Source organism: Oryza glaberrima, chromosome 12 (genome assembly GCF_000147395.1).
Source record: "Oryza glaberrima chromosome 12, OglaRS2, whole genome shotgun sequence".
NCBI lineage: Eukaryota > Viridiplantae > Streptophyta > Magnoliopsida > Poales > Poaceae > Oryza > Oryza glaberrima.
Window position 1 is genome coordinate 6,084,117 of NC_068337.1, and position 18,853 is coordinate 6,102,969.

General features: G+C 38.7%; 2 protein-coding genes across 2 annotated transcripts; both read left to right on the plus strand.

The window, feature by feature from the left end:
• Positions 1–217: 217 nt before the first annotated feature.
• LOC127757920 (uncharacterized) lies at positions 218–2,313 on the plus strand. The gene is made up of 3 exons (XM_052283511.1): positions 218–679; positions 793–1,149; positions 1,461–2,313. The coding sequence occupies exons 1-3, from the start codon at positions 614–616 to the stop codon at positions 2,244–2,246; spliced, it is 1,209 nt and encodes a 402-aa protein (XP_052139471.1). The 5' UTR covers positions 218–613; the 3' UTR covers positions 2,247–2,313.
• An 11,737-nt stretch (positions 2,314–14,050) lies between these two features.
• LOC127757618 (2-alkenal reductase (NADP(+)-dependent)-like) lies at positions 14,051–17,106 on the plus strand. Its single transcript, XM_052283172.1, has 5 exons — positions 14,051–14,312; positions 14,771–14,948; positions 15,072–15,238; positions 16,321–16,403; positions 16,495–17,106. The coding sequence occupies exons 1-5, from the start codon at positions 14,079–14,081 to the stop codon at positions 16,871–16,873; spliced, it is 1,041 nt and encodes a 346-aa protein (XP_052139132.1). The 5' UTR covers positions 14,051–14,078; the 3' UTR covers positions 16,874–17,106.
• Positions 17,107–18,853: the final 1,747 nt, after the last annotated feature.

The following is an 18,853-nucleotide window of genomic DNA, read 5'->3' on the forward strand; positions in this document are numbered from 1 at the left end:
TGTATTAGGTGTTTGTGCACCCGATATGCAGTTCATTTACTTACTACCTGGTTGGGAGGGTTCTGCACATGATGGTCGTGTCCTTTGTGATGCAATTCACAGGCCGGACGGGCTTTGTGTCCCTCAAGGCGAGTCTTTTTCCAATCAATTTATTTTGAAGTTTGACACTCCACAGCTTGAATTGTACTGATATTTCTTTTTTTAAATTTTAAAGGTTGCTATTACCTTGTTGATGCTGGTTATACAAACGCAGATGGTTTTTTAGCCCCTTACCGAGGCCAAAGATATCATTTAGGCCGTTTCACAGCACGTAACCCACCACGTAGTGCAGAGGAGTACTTTAACATGAGGCATGCAAGTGCTAGAAATATTGTAGAGAGGTCTTTTGGAAGATTAAAGGGTCGTTGGGCGATTTTGAGGTCCCCATGCTATTTTCCTATCAAAACTCAGTGTCGAATTATAATGGTATGTGCTCTATTGCACAACTTAATTTTGCAAAAGATGTCTAGTGATCCATTTGAGGATGAGGACGAGGATGAGGATGAGATACCATTGGATATACTTGAGGGAGAACTCGCCGAACCTGAGTTTATCTCAGCTATTTTGACATCTGATGATTGGACAAATTTTCGCAACACTCTTGCTCAGGGGATGTACAATAGCTATAGGGCTCATTGAGGTTTGTGTTTTAAATGGAATTTCTAGTTGTTTGCAAATCAGAACTAAAAAAATATTGGTACAATTATGGATGCTTACTGATGTTAGTTTTCTGTTGAATTTCTAATATTGCAGTTTATGGAGCATCTTGGAAGCTCAAGCATTGTGCGTGAGAGAGGCAAGAACAAGAGGATTTGGACGTACTTTGAGGATGAGGAGCTGATCAAGGCATTGTTCGAGATTGCTTTAGATCCAAGCTGGAAATCAGAAGGGGGTTTCAAAAATGGATACTGCCAAGTTCTAGAGAACGTGCTTGCTAAGAAGTTGCCAAGTTCTGGCCTTACTGCTGTTCCGCACTTAGAGTCGAGAGTAAGACACTTTAGGACCAAGTTTGGCGCAATTGAAGTGATGCTAACCAAAAGTGGCTTTTCTTGGGATGACAACAGAAAGATGATACAATGTGAGAAACAACAATACGATGATCATTGCAGGGTAAGTCATTAAACTAACTATGGAATTCAAAATTTATTTATTGATTCATGAGTGCATTGAATTGAAATATGTGAAACTACAATAAGATATTTTCTGAAATTTTGTTCCAAATAAGCGGCTATGTAAAATTTCTCTGAAATGTTTGCAAAGACAATATTATGGTTTTCTAGTAGTATGCTCTCTCATAAATATGTTCTCTTTTGTTTTTCATGCAATTGTTGAATTTTTTATAGATCACAGTAGCTGCATAGGTCTCTCTTTTGCTTGCTGAACCATGACCTTAATTTTGTGTCATTCTTTGTATTTTACAGAAAAACAATGAGGCAAAGGGTCTATATGGTGTAGCATTCCCTCACTATGATACACTAGCTGCAATTTATGGTAAAGACATTGCTACTGGAGAAGGTGCAGAGGGTCTTGGTGAGGCTGTTGCTAATATGGAGAAAGAAATTGTTCAAGATATTCAAGATGAAGAGGATGAGGAGGATGAAGAGAGAGTGTCTAGAGAAACGCCTCGGCAGAGCATCGATTCATCAACACCTAGGCGGAGCATCGATTCATCAGCACCTCGACGGAGCATCGATTCAGCTGCACCTCGACGGAGCATCGATTCAGCTGCAGCTCGACGGAGCATCGATTCAACTGCTTCAAGCTCTAAGATGCGGAAGAAGGACAGCAACAAACTGAAAAATACCTTGTCAAGTGACCCTTTTATGGATGTCTTTGCCAATGTTCAAGGTGATCTGAGGGATGTTACAAAGCATGTGGGAGCAATGGTGGCATCTATGCAACGTGAAGCTGAGATCCAAGAGAAGGCAATGGCTGAGGAGGACCCACTACAAAAAATTCAGAACGAAGCTATTCTTGAGTGTCGAAAGCTTGGTTTGACTGGTACTGAAGTTGTCAATGCTGCAGCTGCTTTTATAAAAGTGCCGGCTCAAATGAGTATGCTTCTCGCTCTTCCAGAGTCTCTCAGGAGGGAGTACGTGGTGAAAATACTTGCTGGTAATTCACTTGATCACTCTTTGATTAGTGTAATCGGAGCAAATGATCTTCCCAAAGGCTTCTGTTTCAAATTTCGAATTGTGTCCTATTGATCAGCCTCCCGTTCCTTGGCTGCAATCCGCAACCAAACGCAGTAATGTAAATAAATGACGTTACCGCCTGCAACCAAACTAATAGTGTAATCGGATAAAATGGTATCCATTACGGCCGGAGGCAATACCATTAGCGTTTACGTTATCACATCCGAACCAAACACCACCTATATGTTTGCAAGATCAATTCCAAATATCTCTCAGGTGACGTCTTGCCCCTCAGAATACTGCCAAAAATTAAAATTTAACATTGTTGTCTTGTGTTTTTTGAGATTGAGATGAGTTTGGTAGTAGCTATGTGCCTTTGTCTGGAGAATGAGACTGCAATTGTGTAATGTGTATATGCTGTTAAGTAAGTTTGTTACTGATTCATAATGGTTGAACCAATGAATTGATGCCCTCGCTGGATCAATTACCGGTCCAGTCCTGATAAGTATGGTTGGAGGACTTCTGTATGCTTAGCTTTTTATGCTTCTGCTACGAGAAATTCTCATCTGAAATTGTTTTCATTGCTCATATATGTTTTAGCCATATAGCAGCAGACTGCTTGAGTGACAAAGAAATTTCGATCTCACTTCTAGAATGCTAATTTTTTTTTTTTGTTACAGGGCTTTCATCAAACAAAAAGATGGTTGGAAAAGAAACAACAGGTCAAATAGCTTTGGATGATATTACACCAATGGATATGGCTTTGTAAGGATCTTGTGCTACTCACCATTTTCAGATCCTATAATTGACATGGGTTCTATCTTCTCCTTATAAATGTCAGAACTTTTGATGGGTTATAAATATGGAAATGTTTGGTTTAAATTATATAGTAGATTATAACGTGCACTGCATGTGCATGGTTATTGTATACATTAAATGTCATGTTATGTATGGGCCTAATGACTTCCATTGCTTCTTGATACGGTACTTTACAAACATAAGAACATAGGTGTTGAAGTCAGTGTTGCTGTTAGATGATATTTTTGTTTTCTGAAGTGGAAATTAAATTCCTAAATGTTTTTCTACTTTTCTTGTACTATTCTCTTACTTTAATCTGATTGTGCCAGGAAGTTAGATATACTACGTATATGTGAATATGTGATGTGGACAAGTGATCTTCAAGATTGATGGAAGGAATTAAAAAAAAGCTTCAATCTTCTAAGCTATTGTGCAGCTACTGTTATCACAAAAGGCTAAACTGATTGAAGAAACAAATGGAATGGATACCCTGTAGTACCATGTAGTTTCCCCGTAGTACCAATATGTTGTACCTTGTCCAACATGAGTTCACTACATCCTGTTCAATAATAAGAATTACCTATGTTTCCTTGTTTTGCTCTAAGATGCATGCATTCAATAATTAATTTTTGTTTGATTAAGCACCATTCTAATCTAACAACCTTTTGAATGTGTTATTATGTGTTTCTATCTAATCTCCCTCGAGCAACAGCGAAGACAGGGGGGCCTGGCCTCAATGTGTGTTTCTGTTGTAGGACCTACTACTAAGTAATCCTTAAATTAGGTGATTATGTTAAGCACTTTGGTGTGTTGGGCTAGATTTGCAGGCCAAAACAAGCTGGAGGTATAACCCTACATGTCTTTTGTCATGGTAGTTGGCTCGGCATTCCATGGTCTCTGCAATGCTAGAACTTTAGAGCAAATTAAGCAGGCAACAAGTTAACATGTTACAGTAGAACGCAAGGACAGTTAGACAGGTCAGCTCTTCCGAAGGTCACGTATCGTTGTTGACTGCTAATGTCTTTTACCTCGTAAGCCCTAATTTTTAATTTACTGCTCCACTTTAATATAAAAGCACTAAAATAATAAAAAAATATGTATGTAACGAATATAAATAATAGGTATGAAAATATTCTTCCGTATGGTCAAAACATATAGGTATATTTATATGATTGATTATTCACGTAAAATGCTTCGATTTTACTTGAATTTTGATGTAATTTTTTTCACCATCATGGTACTTAGCTTAATTTGCCCCCTCCCCTCGAGTATAGATCCTGGTTCCACCACTGCCCTCAAGAATTTAGATTTGGCACTATTGAAGTTGTTGGATTGCTTGTTTCGCTTAAAGGGCTCTTTTATATGGATTGGGGTTCTTGAAAGTGTACTTTATAGATTGCGTTGGGTTGTTCATGTTCCTTGAATTTATAGCTTATCAGTCTGATTCCCATTGTAGGACATGAACCGTAAAGATGCAAACCATCTACGTAAAGGTTGATCCCATATGCAGCTTATCAAATACACGAATTGTTTGGATACATTTGGGTATTGTTTTTCATTCTGGGGAGTAATTTAGGTAAATTCAAGTGGTTTATGAAACCCTGCTTTTACGTCAACTTATATAGAGTAGACTGCATAAAAAAGGTTAGATCAAGTGGCACGAGCATTGCAGCTGCTCATTGTTTTTTTCCTGTTGTAATCGGCACACCGATGACACAGGGATATGTGCTTAGGGAAGGGTTGTTGCTGGCACAACCCCTGTTGCTTCATTTTGAGCATGATGGTGACGGTGTAACTATAATATTTTATCAAATCAATATGTTCACTTACTGTCATTCTAAGAAAAGTATTCATATTTATATTTTCCTAAAATTCGAAATATGCACTGTTCTAAATCTTGTAGGTCCATCAATCTAAACTTACATCACTCTGTTTATTTTGATTTATCATTTCATAGCTGAAGAAACGGTTAGCTAAGCTTCTCCTTTACAGAATGGTCTAAGCATGAACTGAACTTTCAGTGAGCTGTCAAAATTATTTTGTCTAGCAATAAAGTCTGAAAAGCCAAACCTGTGGTCTGTTGGAAATATGGTCATATATCGGCATATTTTAGTCCAAAAAGTTAAGACAATAATCATGGCATGAACAATGTAGGGTGATCTAGTGATAACATGTAGCAAAACTAGAAGCATGCTTAAAGTATCATAAGCATCATGAACATAGCAAGAACGCAATTGAATTGCGACTAACACGACTAATAGAGTTACCGGCGAATGAATTAACAGTAGGAGAAAGGCATACCCCGAGAGTGGCCCTCCGCTGGATTGTGAGGCAGAACTGCCTCCGTTCACGTTGACGTTCGCAACGGCTCCGGCTCCCGGCGCGCCATCTCCAGGTGCGGCTCTGGCTCCAGGTGCGCCATCTCCTGCGGCGGCGGCGGCGGCTCTAGGTGCAGACATGGTGGACGACGAACAGAGCAGTCGTGCGGGTGGCACTCCCCAAAAACCTGATCACCCGCGTACCCGGTGCAGATCTCAAGCGAGGTGTGGTTCCGGAGGCCCTGCTCCTTCCGATCTCTTGTGCGCGCAAGCGATCAGAAGCGAGGAAGCGAAATAGAGGCAGCACAGGCGCGCGGAGGAGGAAGAACACCAGCAAGAGAAAGCAAGCGAATCGTTCTGATCGGACTAGCGGCCTCCTTATATAGCAGGAGAGATTCCGCCAGTTGCCGCACACGCGTCGTGGGAGATTCTGCCCAGTTGCCGCACACGCGTCGTGGGATCGTGGACGCACCGTTAGGGAGGCAGTCGTGGGAACGTGGGATCGTAGTTGCTGCAGCCTCCTTATATAGGAGGAGAGATTCCGCCAGTTGCCGCACACGCGTCGTGGGATCGTGGACGCGCCGTTATGGAGGCAGTCATGGGAACGTGGGATCGTGGTTGCAAAAAGGATTGACGTGACGCCCCCGCCCGGCCGGCTCGGCTCGGCGCGCGCGCGTGTGCCTTTCCGTTCCCACCTCAACCGGTCAACAGGGAGCCTCCAATAACTCCCTATTTAAGTTGAGATACTCCTCGCTTAATTCCTGAAGTGGTATTATTATCCTTAACACTTATTATGGGCCTTTGAGATTTAATAGAATAAATCGGGCCTAGCCTAATTATTCTACCATGGTTCACTTGGTCCTTACATCATGCATATTGCAAGACAAGCCTAATTTGACTTCCATAAGTGCATCCAATTGCGTGATTAAATTGTAAGCGATATGCACATGCTGTGACTTTCATGCTCACTGTATCCATTGATTGTATTCTGCATACTGATACAAGTTGATCACACTGGTGTGCATTGTCTCCAATTCAATCACACAATTGGATGCAGTTGTTCATCTGTTGAATTATGTTGTTTTTCTTGCCCTATACGGATATATGGTGATGACTTCTTGGATTACTCAAGAAAACTGGGGATCCAAAAGTATAAATTTAACAGTCCAATTGCCAACTCTAAGTACCAAGATATACTGTTGAACTATATCAATTTATGTACACAAAGTTAGCAGCAAAGTTGACCTTCCTGTTGATGCACCATTGCTATCAAGTTTGAGTTTGACATGTGGGTAATTAATTAGTCCTGCTCATCAAGTGATATCACCACTGTTGGTATATTACATTTGTGTAATACAGATTACATGTGGAAAATGGAGAAACGTATTTTACATAAAACATGTCAATTCATGGCATTGTTTCTTTGTTCAACACATAGCAAGATCATAACCATCTCTTGTGTTTTTGTTACAAACTGTTGGGAGAAAGTGCTTTGCCAAATGTGTGACAAAGCCAGGGTCAAGCTTGAGCGGGAGCGAGAGCAATTGCATATCACGCTATGTTTGATCATTACATTGAGGCAACTGGTATTATCAGCCGAGCTCTGTTCATTACCACACATTGAGTGAAGATGTAGCCTTCAGTTGCTGCTTAAATCAGAATGGGGGGAAATGCTTTCCTAGATTCATTATTTTTGTCTTCTAATCTATGAGAAAGAGAACAACCTTTATTAATTGAGTGCCAACTTTTAGCTATGTTGGTTTTCAGCTGATAAAAGCCACAAATTCTTCTTTGCACTTTCTCTTACTGTATGTTACTTTTGTTCCCCAAGGGGCAATTCCTAAATGGAGTCCCGAAAATGCTTGTTGACCTGAAACCTGGCACTTCCACTAAAGTTCCTCTCAAAGTGTGCATTTTTATGCCTAGAACATACAATTTTTCGAATTATCATCTATAATGAAAAGTGTGTTCATCCCAGGTAGGACACAGTGAGACAACCTTTACATGAAGAAACTCGATCATTCCTTGCTAGGTAAAAATGTACAATCTGACCAACCCAAACCAGTGGTGAGTGGTGATGGGTGAAGATGTGTACCCGTAAGTTCCCGGTTTAGTATAGAATAAATATAGAATATGAATATAGAACAATTAAGGTTTAATTCATGAATTACCAATGTATTGCTTACAATAATGTTATTTTTACTTGGTTTCTACTATAATTTTTTAATAATGTATAAGTAAATGATCAACAATAACCGTATTTTGTTTAATTCTATGTATCAACGTGCCTTGCACATGCACGCTCCCTAGTGGTTGCATTACATGACTTCTAAGGCTATTCTCTACAGCAGTGCAGTGTGTGTTAGACTGTTATGCTAGTTGGTATTGTGCCTTGATGGCTATTGAATTTTTTCTATGCACACTGCACGAGAAAGATCTCTCATACCGGTTGTAGCAACAGTATAGTAGGAGACCAATAAATCAAGAATAAAGATATTGATCTTTAGTACGGGTTGAAAAACTAGTACTAAATATGCATAATAAGTACAATATGTGAGATGTGGGATTCATACTAAAGATCTCTCACCTCAGCCCTCACGCGTATTACCATCCCACTTATTACAAACATCTGACTTGGATAGAGTTGTTTTCTTTTTTATCTAACCCTGGAAACATCATTAGTACCGGTTGATAACACCAACCGGGTCTCGATTTGTGTTACCAATCGATACTAAAGATATATTTTTACTGCTGGTTGATAATACTAACTAGGAATAAAGATGTTTCTACAGACTTATACTTTTAGAACCGGCAGTAAAGCATCTTTAGTACCGGTTCTTAATATAGCCGGCTGGGATATTTGTGTTTTGGGGCTTAGTATAAAAAATCATTTCTCAAGTAGTGACAGATACTTGATTGGACCTCTTAAGAGGATCACAGAATCAAAGACACGTTGGATTTACCCACCGTGGATTTTGAAGTGTTCCATAGGTGAGATGCATGGTAAGAAGGCTACACGTGGAGTGAGACCTCCTGGGTTTGAGTCCTACATATCGCACACAAGTAAAGTCACATTACTTATTGTTGATTAATTTCAGCTGTGGCCCAATGCAAGCCGATTCTCTCGGAGTTGATCGGGAGGATGAATTAGTCTAGCAGAAGTTTGTTAGAGATGCAAATAAGTCGCGAATCTGTTGATCGTGACCGATTCTAGCGCTGGTGGTGGCGCGGGTGTGTGCGTGGAGTTTAGAGAAAAGCGGATCGTGGGATGGCGCGATTTTAGCCTCGGATTCCTATTTTTTTGTGTTGAGTATAAGTAGTTGTCTTAGCTCTTTATTTCACTTGTAAGGTTTACAATTCGGTTGAATGAAGAACCCCAGAAAATTGACCCACATATGCTCGTGAATTCGTTTAGTTCTGAAATTTTGCAATACTCTGTTTTCTATGTTCTTCAGTCTTTGTTTCTCTGAACCTTGCCGTGCCGGACAGCTACAGTTCGCCTACAAGGTGTTCGATTGGTGTTCCAGCTATCGCCAACACTTATGACTTGCAATGCACGACCAAGCTAGTACAGATGTCTTCTAAATTGTGATTTTTCTTTTTGGATTTTTTCGCTACCAAAAGTTAAACTGGAAATTCTTTTTCACCAACAATTCCTAAAGAGAGCGTCCTACACGACAATTGCTCATTTAACCTTATTGTGAAACCTGAAAGAATGTTGATGTTGCCTAGAGGAAGGGTGAATATGCAGTTTCCTGAAATTTAAAAAACTCTTTTGCAGTGTATTAGTAACACCCGGAGTCTGGGCTTGGGAAACAGTGAGTCTCCAGGCTAGTTAAGAAAATGCCTTCCAAAGGGGAACAAGTCACTAGGTACAAAATTTACTTGAACTAAAAGATGTGACAAACAAGTTATATAAGCAATAAGTATAGTCACCAACTAAATCAAACAAGTAGATCGGCAATATTAAGCATAATAAGGGTAAATGCACAACAGAGAGACAGAGACATTTGCAAAGCAAATAATGAGCATTGTAGTCGAATCCCACGTTTCCTTTGAGGAAGCTCCCAAGGAAGCCGGGTCAATTTTAACCACTTTCTCACAAAGTTATCAACCAGAGGAAGTCTAGATTTCCAAGCAACACCTTGGGTAACCAGCTTATTTTTACTACAAGCGGGTTCTCGGGTGATCCTAGGGTTCGCAGGTTCCGGGTGCGCATGTGAGTGGGACAGATGGAGTAAGGCCATTCCCAACTCAAGAAACGAGTACTAGACACTACTCTTCCAATACAAACACCACTATTCCATACTTAAATTTGATGCTACTTATCTCACATGATGTCTTGGATCGATGTTGTGTAGAAACTATATCTCATGCAAGACATGGTTTCCTTTTCTTTTCTCATTTATTCACTTGTCACATCATTTTTTTCATTCTAGGTGGCAGTTTATTTAATGCTATGGACACCATCCTAGTCATTGGGTTGGGAATGACCTAATAAACTTTTAGTCCATGTTTGGAAGTCAAAGTTTGATCCTATTTTGCTTTTATTAAGTGAGGCCGTGAAGAAAGGGGAGCACCTAATTAATTAATTATTATGTCTATATTACGGGGAAGTATTGGGATTCTCAAAATCCAAATATTCAGAAGATATCACAATATGTACATCACTTTAATTTCTGTGACCCTGGGATAAAGATCACGTAATCAGAGTTGTCGAAATCTCGATTAATTCGATCATACGAGTTTACGACATAATAATCGTAATTAAGATGTTCGATTCTACATTTCTATATATATAGACAGTTTACGATTTTTAGATTTTTATGTATACTAAAAAAGATACCCGTGCATTGCAACGGATGAAGTCTATTTTAATCTTATTATTGTTATAGCAAATATGCCTGCGCGCGGTAACAGGAAAAAATAAAATTATAATAATTACTATAGGATTAGATATAGTTTTTATAATATCAGCTCTTTAAGAAAAATATATTCTTCAAATAGACCTAGTAATCTTATGTGCAATTCATAATTTACCATAATAATAATGAGAATAATAATAATAATATAAAAAAGTCTTCACCCTAAAAAGTGGAAGAAAAATCATAAGATGAAACCAAGAATTGAGGACAATCAACGGAAAACGAATAGGAGTGGAGAATTATTGTTTTTAGGGTAACTGGAGTCTAGTTTAATTTTTCATTATGAGGACGATATACAAAAATCGTGCATAACGTTTAACGAAAGCACTTCGGTTTTTAGTAGTGTGTGATCTCCAACTGCTCTTTGTTAGACGAAACTAGACATGGTCGGAACGTTTACTTCAATCCTGAGACCAGTCATTAAAACAAAGAGTTATCGAGGTCCAAGAATAAAAAGACGTTTTCTCAAATATTTTATTTAGTGGGATATAGGATTAGAAATATTAATATTAACGTTAACAGAAAGTCGAGTCAATCTCCTGTTAGTTATTAATTTCTCTATCGAACAACTGTGTATGATATCACATAAGCATGAGCTCTCCTTGAAAGCCACGCATTATTTTATGCATTAAAATATTTCCTGTCAATTATCCGCCTTGCACCCTCACTAATTAGTTTTTTTTATGGACCCTCGCTGACTAGTTGCTCTGGACGGAAACGGATTCGATTTACATAGCGGGGTTGTTTGACACGGGAAACGCTTTGTAGACGATATATATCAGTACGAATCGAAAACGGACGACGTACAAAAACTTATGGTAAAAACATCATAAACTTTTATAATAGGTAAAGATAAAGATATGATTCCACGATTGCAATCCAACTAGGAACTTTTGATTCGTATTGAGGATCGCGATTTTAATATCTCCTGTGCTTGGATTCATGAAAAGATAATCATCATGTATGTGAGACAGATAGTAAATATATTGCCTTGCATCTACTATTATTATTATTTTTATATACTTGTCTTGTGGGTCTTGTAAGTAATTTGATTATGTGGAAGATCAAGTTGACTTTATTGCACAGCTTGAATAGCTCGCTTTTTCAGATATTTTTAATCGTTGGCCTCTTTCATTGCACCACACTTCCGGATCAGATATAGTATAAGAGATCTGAACGTGTGTACGTGGATCTCGAGTGGACATACAATAATATTAAATATGCTTACATGATTAATTAATGTGGCTAATGTGATAACAGATCGACACACATTTCTTATCGGGAGCTAGAGATGGAAATAACTAGGTGAAATCATGCGTGTTTTTTAAGAGTTTAGTATGATAATAATAAGTAAAAATAATATGTAATATAGTTAGAAAACGTAAACTTATATAAATTTACATAGTTTACGATAATTTAAATTTAAATTGTATATAGAATGAAGATTCAAATGTAAAAGTAGTGTGATGTGGCTTTATGAGAGAAAAAAAGGAGTGAGGTAGTTTGGACCATAGATTTGTAAAATCAAGGAGTTGTTTTAGATTTTGTGATGAAAATATTGGTGAGATTTGATAGATGGTTAATTTTGTGAAGTGAGTGTTTTCGGTTGACTCTGACGGTCAGACCGGCTAACCCAATGGTCTGACTGGCAGGAACCTGATCGTTGTCGGTTTCGGGTTGTCTTGCTCGATTTGGATGTTTCTTCGGAGATTTGACTTCTAGATGGTTTCTATGTGTATAGATACTGTTGTTATACTAATGTGAGTCAAGTTGGGATGAACTTGTGCTCGAAATATGGTTTCTTGGTTGTTGCATGTGCAGGTGTTGCTTGAAGCCTCGGTAGAGTGTTGCCGGTGATAGATCGGAGTCGACTTGGGAGAAGATGATGTTCAGGGATCAAGAGATCATGCGGGATACTAAAAGGCTAGAGAAAAATGCACATGGTGATGAAGAATCTACATGGTATACAAGAGGGATTGTGTTTGTATGGAAAGAGGAGTCGAATTTGGAAAGGAGTGTGAATTCGGGACGATTGATAGAGATAAGGAAAGGGATAAGTTGGATACATGCAAGAGAGGGTTTCCTACGTGGATTAGGAGTCCTAAGTTATGTTAGATTCGTGGACTTTGCAGAGGGGAGGGTGTGGCCTCTCGGTATCGGTTTTAGAGAGACTTAAGTTGAGAGAAAATTAGGGTTTTGAGTTTAGTTCGAGATTTTGGTGAGTGCTATTGGTGCATGCGGTCTGACCGGTGGGATAGCGGTGGTCTGACCGCTGGTGTCCGGGCGGTCTGACCGGAGGCAAGCAGGCAGTTCGACCGACGGGGACAGAGCTTTGTCATCTACTCCGTTCGAGGTAAATCTTTTATTCCGCAAAAGATTTTGGACTTTTGGTTTATCCTACCATTCACCCCCTCCCCCTCTGGTAGGTTGTCTTCTGCGATCCTACAAGATTAATCATCTAATACTAAAAGTAATCGATGTGATGTGATTTAATGAGAGAAGAAAGAAATAACACTAAGTAAGGTTGAACTATATAGGTATATATGGTATTATACAAAATGATGAAATGATATTGAAAATATTATTGAATTACAGTCAAGAAAAATATTATTGAATTATGTGGGATTGTTATTTAACATGCTTACATTTTAAAACTCTAAAAATTAATACATTATAAAATTAATATAACATGCTTGCATTATGTATAAATATAATAATTGTTTGTGGATGAAGATGTGGCATCTTGTTAATGCATAATGATGTGACATATTTGCATGTTGAGCTTTAGAATTTAGTGGGTTATAACTTAGTAAGATAGGATTCATATAAACATATACTATAAATTATTATTGGTTTTCTATGATGATGTATAATGGAAAGGATGGTTGGAGGAATAATGTGCTAGTGGTGGTGGCTAAAAAGTGGGCCCTCGAGCACTCGAGCTCCATATTCTTATTTGATAATAATATTAGTAATATAAATGGTTTTTGAATATTAATCTGCCAGTTCATACTACTCATTTTGACATCTTATTCTTAATCACGGAATTGTTGGTGCTTGGGGAAAAAAATCGTTGGTGACAGCAGCAGTCTAAACAATTACCGTAGAAACAATCCAATAATAGGAGACTCATTGAAATGAATTATTTGTTTCACTTCTCTAATATATATATTTTTAAAAACCTTTCTACTTATATTGCTTAGCTTACTGGTTCTAATCTATTTATGAAATTTATTTATCCTAATATTAATTTATTGCATTAATTAAGTAGACAAAATGTCAAAATAATATATTTCAAATGCAAAAAGAGTATAGCTCAACTGGTTAGGTTTCTTATGGTGAAACCATTCCATTTGAGTTCAAGTATTAACTTGACATGATTTACCATATTTATGGTTAATTATTTTTGTGTTAGGCGATGAACCCGTTGTAAGCACATAACTTTTTACTGTGTTTCTAAAGAATAATCTACTTCGAACGTTACACTGTGACTGTGATTATACAGATTTTAGGCTTACACACCGTCTTATGACAAAAATGTAGTTACCTTTAGCCTTTTAAGATAATGATAATGTGAGAGAGGCGTCACACCGATCGATCGCGGCCACTAGCTGCTCAGACTGAAAAATCCTCATGTAACACCTTCCTTGATTTCACCGTAATCACACGCCCGTTGAATGCATCGCTGTACTTTGTGTGCATTGCTGGAACACTGCAGCTGCCTAACAATGCGGCTGCCTGTGTCTCCATCTGCTAAGCCAATTTGCGCCGCCACTCGTGTCATCTATATATTTATACATAGATATCTCTGCATTCCAACCTCACTACTCTCAAAAGCAGAACGAATTTAGAAAGCGTTAGCAATGGCAGCGACGACGGTGAGCAACAAGAGGGTGATCCTGAAGCGGTATGTGACGGGGTTCCCGTCGGAGGAGGACATGGAGGTGGTGACGGCGGAGGCGCCGCTGATGGCTGTGCCGGCTGGGTCCGAGGCGGTGGTGGTGAAGAACCTGTACATCTCCTGTGATCCTTATATGCGCAACCGAATGACTCATCACGAGGTGCCTAGCTATGTCGCGGACTATGTCCCAGGAGAGGTACTTAATTAACAGTTTCATATCACAATCTTCTAATATTTTGCATTTTTACTTAGTACTAATATAGCACTGTTTGCTACTAATCTATATGGTCACCAATTATTTCTTTTTTTCTCTAAACCAAGACCTTTATTTAACTGTTTTTCCTAACTATGTTTCGATAGAATCAGTTAGCTAAAAAATTCTGAATGATTTCCTGGTTCCATGCATGTTGCAAATCTCTATTCTTTTTTATTTATCATTTTTCTCAAAGAGACGAATCCCAGTTCTTTTTTCCTTTTTCTGTAAACCAATCCCATAGTTTAAAACCCGCATGATTGACAACTCTAATGATAAAAGATCAATGAGATTACTGGGATGTGAAACCTGAACAATCTCTGTATTATTGGATTCAGAATTTTTGTTTCCACTGCAAACCATATCATTCTCATGTCATATTGCACAATCTTTGTTTTCAGGTCTTGACAAATTATGGCGTGATGACGGTGATATCATCCGGCCACCCAGATTTCAAGGCTGGTGACCTTGTTTGGGGGATAACTGGATGGGAAGAATACACCATGATCGACAATCCAGAATCTCTTTCCAAGATCAATCACCCAGATCTTCCTTTGTCCTACTACACTGGTGTTTTGGGTGAGTTCAGTTGACTGTCACTCTATCACCAAAGAGTGTGATCTCATGCTGAAGCAAATTAGTTTAGGAATATATGCAGTTATTGCTAGTTTTTCTTACTGTATGGAATCTCTGCTGATCCAGGATTGCCTGGGCTTACTGCATATGCTGGATTCTTTGAAATATGCAAGCCTAAGAAAGGTGATTATGTCTTTATCTCTGCGGCATCTGGCGCTGTTGGGCAGATTGTTGGGCAGCTTGCAAAGATCACGGGCTGCTATGTAATTGGTAGTGCTGGTTCTGATGAGAAGGTTTGTGTGATTTCATCTGCTCTGCATTCTCGTATGTCATATGTGCATGCATCTCAAGATGATAGACCTCAAAATCATATCCATATGAAACTGCATCAGTATCCTATATTTGATTAAAGTCCATCTGCTGCAATAGCATTCTTCTCTGGATCGATCATGAACAACTGCTCCTGTTCTGTTTCACATTTTCACTGACGTTGCCAAATAAGTTATATTTGGCTTCTGCAGTGTAATCACCCAGATCTGCAAATAATGGATTTTTTTAATAATGCCACTCCGTTTCATATACTGAAGTTATTTTGGGTTTGTTCTAAGTCAAACAACATGAAATTATAGTATATTTATTTTGTATTAAAAATATTACTATAATTTTTATACTTAATCAAACTTAAAAAAATGTTTAACTTAAAATAAAACTCAAAGTGACTTGTTTGAAACGATGGAAGAGAGTCATAGATAACTAACTCGCTGCATCAAAGACACAGAGCCCAACGTCACGTTATTACTTCGTATATAGTAGTTCCATACTAATTGGAAAACTAAAAGAATTTAAATACAGCACAAGTTGTCAACAAAGTTATAAAACGCCCAATAATGTAATGGATACGTACGTGCATGTTACCCCTAGATTTTTTTTATGAGACAAGTTACCCGTCCATTATAAAATGAAATGACTGCAGCATTTCCATCATTGCCCCAAAGGTTTATAGTACTTTATACAACCAGTCATTATTTTTTTTAGACTTAGACCTCAAAATCAATACTATGTCCATCTTAAAATATAATAATTTTTTACTATAAATCTGTACACACAAAAATAAAACAACTTCTTAGTGTTCAAAAAATATATATAAAATATAGTACCATCTACTTGTTCATCTTAACCAATTATAACGATAACTCATGTAATTTATCTACCTACCTTTTTTTTATCACAACTAATAAAAATATCCCCCTTTAGTTTCACCTCTACTTAATAACCGTAAAAAATAACTCTATAATCTCTTATAGCTTGGGACGGAGGGGGTACAATTCATGACTCCCAGTTACATTTCATGAAAACTCATCTGATGCATCTCCAGGTCAACCTACTGAAGACAAAGTTCGGCTTTGATGATGCTTTCAACTACAAAAAGGAGCTAGACCTCGATGCGGCTCTCAAGAGGTTCATGTTCTTCCCTTTCATAATGAAATGAAATTCGTGTGTTCTAAATGGGGCATGCTGACCCCATGTTGCTCTATTGTCGTCTTATCAGGTATTTCCCAAAGGGGATTGATATCTACTTCGAAAATGTGGGTGGTGCAACACTAGATGCCGTTCTTCCCAACATGCGGCTTAGAGGTCGTATCGCAGCATGTGGGATGATCTCACAATATAACCTGGACAATCCGGATGGTGTGCACAACCTCTTCTATATCGTCACCAAGAGGTTACGTATGGAGGGGTTCCTCGTATTCGATTATAACGAGATGTACCACCGATTCGAGGAGGAGATGGCGGCGTACTTAAAAGAAGGGAAGATCATATATGTCGAGGACGTTGTTGTGGGGCTCGACGCGGCGCCGGCGGCCCTCATCGGGCTCTTCACCGGTCGCAATGTCGGCAAACAGTTGGTCGCCGTCTCACAGGAGTGACAAAGCTACATTACTTGGCATGGGCGCTTGACATTGAGCAGGGATTATATATGCTACGTTTAGAACTCAGAAAATAGTATGTTTCATGTGACGGTGACATTATGGGTGGATAGGCTACGACCACCATATCTGGAATCCCCGTGTGTGCAATCCATTGTTAAAGATGATTTAAGTACCAGTATTTGTTGCAGATACCAGGAGTATTATTTGGCTTCTTAGATTCACAACGAACAATATATGGGTCTGTTATTTTGCATTTGAAGATGGAAAATCCAAGGTAAAGGTTCATTTTCGTTCCATGAATTCTTCTCAAAGTCTATTTTTCACTTTATATATATATATATATATATATATATATATATATATATATATATATATATACTACGAAATCCAATAAACTAAAAACTACATATAAGGATAATTGTTTTAACCTTGAAAAACGACTTCAGATTTCCGAGGATAAAATTAGTACGCGGATAATACTCTAAACAAAAATAACTGTTGTAATTAGATAATTGAACCATGTTTAGATGGCAAATGAAATTAATCAAAAAAATTATACAACAGTGTTCCATCAAGGAAATAACCGTTCCACGAGTAGTGGACTAAACTTCTTGTTAGGACTAACGATTGCAACAATCAAGCTTAGTAAAAACCGGTAATCATGGGTAAACACACAAATATGCCCACTAAATATTGTTGATGGAACATTATTTTTCCAGAATTTTATAACATTTCAAGTTAACATGGTTGTTGTGACATCGTTGTTGTGACGTGAATAGCAATATGTTGTTCATTTTGTGGTGCACCAAATATGTAATTTGCCGTGGATGATCACCAAGTAGAGAAAAAGGACAATATGCCATTCATTCGGTGGGTTTCGACGAAATGGCACTCAATACATTGCAAAGGATAAAATACCACTCATTAAGTTACTTTCAGGATATTTCGCCACTTTGGAAAATTTTAAGACCAAAATACCCATGGCCATGGATAGAGAGGAAGAGGGAGGAGCAGGGAAGGTTGAGCCGGACAGCGGTCATGCTCGCCGGTGGCGGGCGGTGAGCGCAAGGGGGCGGGCTCTGACGGGCGGACAGCGGGAGGAAGATAGCGGCAGCGATGAGGGAGGAAGACGGTGCCTGCGACAAGGGAGGAAGACGACAACGCTGATTGGGGAGGATGCCGGCGGCGATGGGAAGGAGGACTGCGCGTTCTCACCACTCGCCGCCTCCTACACCACCCGCGCGCGCTTACCGCTCATCAGCGACGAGCACGGACGCCGCCGCCTTCAACGTTCGCCGGCACTCCCCCTCCCCTCCCCCTCTTCCTCTCTCTCCAGGGTATTTTGGTCTTCAAAACTCTCAAAGTGGCAAAATATTCTAAAGATAATCTATTGAGTGGCATTTTATCCTTTGCATCGTATCGGATGGCATTTCGTCGAAACCCACTGAATAGAGTGGCATATTGTCCTTTTTCTCCACTAAAAGTATCATTAGTGTGATGATGGAGTACGTGGTGGATTGTTAGATAGCTACCATGCATCTAAGATGTCATGTACTATCTATATTGATTTGCATTTACTACTGTTATTATATATATGTACTTGTTGGTCTTGTAATGTAGTCATGCTTTGTCAGATATAGTTGACTTGAATATTGCACGGCTAGAAAACTTTGGATAGCTCACTTTGTCAGATATAGTTCATCGTTGACCTCTTTCTGTGCACCACATATGTGGAGGCGATTTATTGTAAGAGGAGATCTGACAGTGTGTAGATCTCGACTAGATATATTAATAGTGAAATGAAATTTGCATACATTTATGATGGCAGTGGGACAACGGATTAACATACACTTTTTAAACTTCTTATAGGGCAAGGATGGAAGACCAATTACTTGTTGGAAATTCGGTCATAATTCGGCATATTTTAATCCAAAATAACAAGATAATAAACATGATATTTACAATGGGATTTGATCC